Genomic DNA, 6,000 nt, shown 5'->3' with positions numbered 1-6,000 from the left:
GGCAGAGGCAGCCGGCACAGAGCGGCATGGTTATGTGGCCCACTGGCCGTCTTGTTCAAGTCAGTCCAGGAACAGAACAAGCCCTGTGGCTGCCCACCATCCAGCCAGGCCAGCTGCCAGGGGTGTGGGCTTAGCCAGTGATAATGAACGCTTCCTAGTTCACACTGCTTTACAGTTTACAGAGCATGGGCATATCATCTGGTCTTAGGTGACCTATATAGTCTGATTCATTAGAAACCCCTTTTATAGACCCTGGAAACTAAGGTTCAGAGCACCAAAGACTCATCCGATGTCAAAGTGCCAGACCCAGCCCTGGAGACCAGGTCTTGGACACCTTCTTCCCATTCTGCTGCTCTCCAGGGCCTCCCATGCCCAGTTATGGAGGTTAAGAGGGAAGAGACCCGGGCAGGTGAACCATCCTGCCTTGCCCTTCTAGAGGGTTATAAGGAAAGGTTTCTTTCTTTTTTCATCAGACTGATCTCTGGGTACCCTTCTGAAGTGGGGGAGTTGGTGAAAATAAAGAATGGAAACTAGGTAATAATCTCCAAGCCAACTCAATGGAAGTGCTGCAACAGATTTTCCACCGCTTAAAGAAACATCAGATTTCCCAAAAAGTTCACTGCAAAATGCCCACCCAGTTATTAAGAAAACAGGATTAACTTACTGTGGACGGGAGAGAACTCATTTGCAGTCACATGGAAAAGCAGGCTATGACTGGAACAGCAAAGTGGAGAAGGGAAAGTCAACAGGATAGAAATTCAGGGCACAGGAAGGGTTCCAAGTTGGAAGCAGCACCCTTTATACATATTTACAGAAGGTGTCTGGCACAGCCTGGACATGCTAGGACCCTGCTGATGAGACGGGCTGTCTTCAGGCACTGGTCCCTTCGGTGGTCAGGGAAGGGGCCTGTCTTAGGCAGGGAACAGGGGCGCAGGGGAAACACTGCGGGGGGCCCATGGCTCACCGGCTTCCTGATTCCTTTCTATTGTCCGTTCTGTTTTCTGTCAACAGTGAGGAAATACACCCTAGCAAATGACATCCAGTAATGTTTAATTAACTGTAGTACTTCATGCTCCAATATGCACCAAGAAATCACTTCCAGATGGGGGAGATGAAAGATATTTACACAAAACGCAGTCTCTTTATTTTAAGGAAACTGATACCTCCCAAAGGTATGCAACTTTGAGGGTCTGACAGGCTATCTATTTTGATAAATCCTAGAATGAGACTGGAAATTCGGATTTGCTATATACAGTGCAACACGGACTCTTTCTGCATTCCAGCTTTTCATGCGGCCATGTTTCTAAGGCTATTGTTTAAGGGGCCCAATGCAGTTCTAATGATTTTATTTTTAGAAATCTGACTTAGAGTAGACAAAAAGTGTGAAACACTGGGTTTACCGTCAGCAAGTTAGTATTTTTTTTTTTTTTTTTGAGATTTCTCTTCCTAGGGAGAGGAATTACATTTCCAGCTGTGACCTTTTGGCATTTTTCCCTAGCATTCCGCAAATAGGGAACCAGGTTTCCTTGTCCAGCAGCAATCCAGGAGCGGCGTAACAGCCTCACATCAGGCAGCAGCTGCAGACCTGCTTGCTCGCCCCGTTGGCCTCACAACTGTCACCCTGGTCTTTGGCAGTCTGCTCTCAGTCCTGTTTGATCTGCACCGAAGAGCCATCCTAGGCATGAGAGACCAGACACCTTTTTCGGGGCGGGGTGGGGGCAGGCAAAGTCCTAGGTACTAGTTCTTTGTTCCTTAAGAAAGGAAAGGGAGTGGTGACAATTTCAATTCCAGAACTGAACTTGGAGGTCAAAACACTCTAGCCATTGTGGTTCCTGTCTCACTGTTATGATCCAAACGGAACTTTCTCCAGCCTGGGCCCCTCTAAGCCAGCCAGCAGGAAGTCTGTCCATAATAAGAACAGCAGCTCTTTTTCAGTAATAAATGGTCCATATTTATTTTACCCACATAAAGTGGCTTCAAAGTTTTTTTTTTTTTTTTTTTTTTTAACTTAGAGAAAGCAGGTGGGGGGTGTGGAATGGGTACAGTGTCTAATTTTATTGCAGTGGTTTTTAACAAAAGGGTAAACATTATAATTACTTCTATGCCAGGCCCTACTCCAAACATACTCATTCAGAATCTCCAGGCAACTGTAGGTGTAAAAAGGGCCCCGCATGATTCTGACACGTATCCCCAGCTGAGAAACACGCTGTCTTTAGAGGACGCATATGCAGCATTCAGACCCCTTCAATGAGGCATTTAACATAACTCCTCCTGACATCTGCTGGCTCCGTGGAGATTCCTGACAATGTAATAAATCAAGAAAGCAACTTCCCTGGCTGTGACCACCAACTGGGGGAAAACATCAGCTTGACATCTCAATGCGTTATGGAGATGTCCAGAAAATGACTCTTCAGGAATGAACTGAAAAGAGAAGTATGCATCGATAAACACGGAGAGTGACAAGAACCATGTGGAGCCTGCCGGCTTCCCCGGCTCCCCAGGTTGATGACAGATGGCCCAAGTGGTGGTGCCATTTGTAGATGGGCCCATTGGCCCCTTTCTAGAGGGCTGGGGCAGGCTCTGAGCAGGTGTTTAAGGCCAACATTCTGTTCCTAAGGTATCCATGGACCTGCGTTCTTTCCCGATAGTAATAAAGTCATAGGTCACTCTGGCACTTCATATTGCTTTTGTTGTTTCAGATCATTCTGGAAATAATTTGGGTTTGAAAATAAATGGGCAGGAAGGGGATTAAAGGGCTCAGGCCTCCTGCACTGTCCCACAGCTTCATCTGAGGAGAAAGCCTAGGACAAGTTTTTCTAGGAAAACGTCCTAGTTTCTCTTCACAGAAGGCCATCCCTTCCCTAGAAGTCAGGAGTAGGGTGGGGATAAAGATATGGAGAAAATAATCTGCTTACATCATGCAGTGAGTGGACAGATACAGGTCTATCCCCAGCCCCAAGCAAGGAGCCCTACAGCACAGAGAACACATAGAATCTTCCCAGGTGAGACACACAGTGGGAATTTCTCCTTAGACGTATACAGACAGGGGACTGTTGGTTATGGAGAAATGAGAAGAACGCACTGGCCCAGTCATGACAATTATGTACCAGGAAAATGGACCTATGAGGAAGAGTGCTCCTGCCTCCACTGCCTTCATAAAGCAAGGCCAATGTCCTCCACCTGTATTCTGCCACCTCCTCCAGAGCCAAGCCCACAGAGCAGAGAGGACAAGTCTTAGGGCTTGGCTGCAGAGGTAACCTCAAACAGCAGCAGACGGAGGAAAGGGTGGGATCCAGGTTTTCTCACCCAAGCTGCCTGCACAGGCACGGGAGACGGGGCCACAAGCCAGACGGATCTGACTGCAGAGGTTGGGGAGCTAGACCGGTGACAACGGGATGGTTTGAAAGCAGCCCAGGAACACAAGTGGACTGTGGGGTCCTTTTGCCCACCGCCGCCTCTGCTGTAGGAATCTGGGATCAACTAAGGAGGCTTTTCTTCACCCTGCCCTTGCTTGGCTTCTTGATCAGGACGCAGATTAAGACAGGTCATGGGCAAGACTCATTAACAACCCGTATGTCTCAGGAAGTTTCAAGACAGATGATCCGAGAGTCAGGGGGAGCACAGGAGAGGTGGGGGGGTTGCTGAGCATCACAGGCCAGGGGACAAAAGTGCCCTGTGTCAGCTCCTACAGTCTCTTTTTAATCAGTTTCTCTAGTTTGCGGATACGCGAGGACTCCTGTTCTGGTGTTGGGGCCAGTAAGGACAGGGAGCTGGAGCCTTCTGGACCTGAAGGTGGAGTGGGGAGCCTCTGGCGTAGAAGCTCCAGCATGCTGCTCTGCTCGCTTCTCTTCAGCCCCTGATTGAAAGACAAAGGAGGATAATCATGAAATCTGGCCCCAGAAAGGCCTGGGGGGAAAGCGCAGCAGTGGATTGTGCAAATGGTGTAATTACTCCAGGTGTACGATGAACACTTTATTGAGGGCAGTTACCAGCCCAGGCCAGGAGCAGCCCGGGAGAAAAGCAGAGGAAGGAAAAACAGATAATAGGAGCAAAAGAAGGGGTCAAGAGAGAAGGGACAGAGTGCGGAAGGGTACTACTCCTTCCCCACTGCATTCCTTCTGCTCCCAGCCTCCACGGTGCCATGGTCCTCAAAGGGGCACGGAGGTACCAGCACCATCAGGAATTTATTTGGCCCGGGAGCTTTCTCCCCAGAACACTTCTTAGAATCTGGTTTGCAGCATGGGGTCAGGCAGAGGCACTTTGAGAGAGCTACCCAGGACCCCATGTCCCAACCTTCTCCCCTCCCCACCCCAGTTAAGAACCAGAGTGTGACAAGGATGTGCGAGTGTGGACAGAACAACTCACTGAACTGACCTTCATGTCCAGTATCTTCTGGAAGGTTTCTGTGTTGCAGTCCGTAAGCAGTTTGATGTAGTTGTCAACAAACACCACCAATGGTTCATGAGGAGCCATCACTACCTACCAGGGGAGAGAGACAGGAAGTCATGACTGGAAGGCAGATGATCATTTTTTCCCTAATTGCAAGCTGACCTGAAATGGATTCTGCAAGATCTCCTTAAGTGACAGCAATCCTGAGCTCAGAAATGTCCCAATGCTGTATTTCATCTCCAAATTCAGTGACAGCATGGTTTTTAAAATTTGCTAAATCACAAGTATCACCTTTTGATTGCTTTTTGAGTACAGATTCCTATGTCCCCCTCCTGAAGACTTTAGCTCAGAAGGCCCGGGCTGGTTCCCAGGCGATTTTTACATATTGGGACCATTCTGCGAAACACCGTGTTGGAGTCTCCTGTTTTGAGACAGGGGTTCATGATACCTGCTCCTTCTGTCCCAAGGCACCTCATCCCTGAGGGATGGGTCGCAAAAGTCATAAAGCTAAGTGAGTTATAGGGCACCTGGTGTGTCTTAGTCATTAGGTTAAGACAGCTGGGTGTCTTACTCATTAAGTGTCAGCCTTTGGTTCAGGTCATGATCCAAGGGTCCTGGGATCGAGCCCCACATCAGGTTCCTGTTTCTCCTTCTCTAGCTCCCCCATGCTTGTGTTCCCTATCTCACGACCTCTTTCTGTCATAAATAAAATCTTTAAAAAAAAAAAAATCTAAGTGAATGAGGACAAAAAGACAAAAATCCCAAAGCTGCCTCACTCTTCAAGACTTAAACTCTGAACTTCATTTAACTATATTCATTTAAACTATTGATTAATACACAAACAGAAAAAAACTAATGGTATTGAGAGCCTCAAATTCATTCCTCTTTGGTTTTGGAATGTCGTGTCTGATTTTCTTCCTGCCGTGGACTGGTTTTGTTGTGAACTCCTGAGAATGGACCACAGAGGGGCAAGGACCAGTTCACTCAGACATTCCCTGCAGATAGCTCCCAAGCTTTGAGCTCTCCTCTCCAGTGGGTAAACCAGCTGTGGGGGGGAACCAACGAGGCTGCTTCTGACTTCCTAAGGCCAGAACCTCACCTGGTCCCACGGACATCTCAGGTGCCATAGCTACCTTCCACTCCTGCCATCATTTGAGAGTCATTCTGTTTGGGAGACAGACCTGACCAGCCTGCAAGCCCTGCTCTTTTAGGAACATTTCATGATGGTTTCATTTGTTCTCCAGGCTTCCCCTCTCCTCCGAGAGCCCCTCACCCCACTTCTCAACAAGGGCAGGTGAAAATCAGATGCAGGTGCTCAAGGCTTCAGACATTTGCAACATCATCACCCACATATAATAATTTGTTACATGGGGCTTTAGAGAGCCCATTTGCTGATTAGATTCAGTCCCTGAAACATCTGTTTAGAGTTCCTGTAAAGTCGTAGAATACAGAAAGCTGAAGAGGTTTATGGAGAAGGGAGTAACTGATACCTGGGCCGGAAAGTCCTGCTGAGAAGCAAAGAGATCCTTGGCTGAGACACTGATTCATGGTGACAACCCACCTGATTTCCAATCTTGGCCAAATCCTACTACAAGAGAATCCCTTTACAAC

At 48.0% G+C, this 6,000-nt stretch overlaps 1 protein-coding gene across 1 annotated transcript in view; it reads right to left on the bottom strand.

The window, feature by feature from the left end:
• Positions 1 to 1,033: 1,033 nt before the first annotated feature.
• The window catches only part of VPS53 (VPS53 subunit of GARP complex), a 138,518-nt gene continuing 133,551 nt past the window's right edge, over positions 1,034 to 6,000 (bottom strand). Inside the window, exons 21-22 of the mRNA XM_059379440.1 lie at positions 4,375 to 4,479; positions 1,034 to 3,856 (exon numbers count right to left, since the gene is read on the bottom strand). Coding sequence (XP_059235423.1) covers positions 3,686 to 3,856; positions 4,375 to 4,479 — 276 coding nt within the window. The 3' untranslated portion in view covers positions 1,034 to 3,685. The remainder of the gene's footprint in view (positions 3,857 to 4,374; positions 4,480 to 6,000) is intronic.

This window comes from Mustela nigripes, chromosome 16 (assembly GCF_022355385.1).
Source record: "Mustela nigripes isolate SB6536 chromosome 16, MUSNIG.SB6536, whole genome shotgun sequence".
Lineage (NCBI taxonomy): Eukaryota > Metazoa > Chordata > Mammalia > Carnivora > Mustelidae > Mustela > Mustela nigripes.
This window is presented reverse-complemented; position numbering and strand designations above follow the sequence as displayed.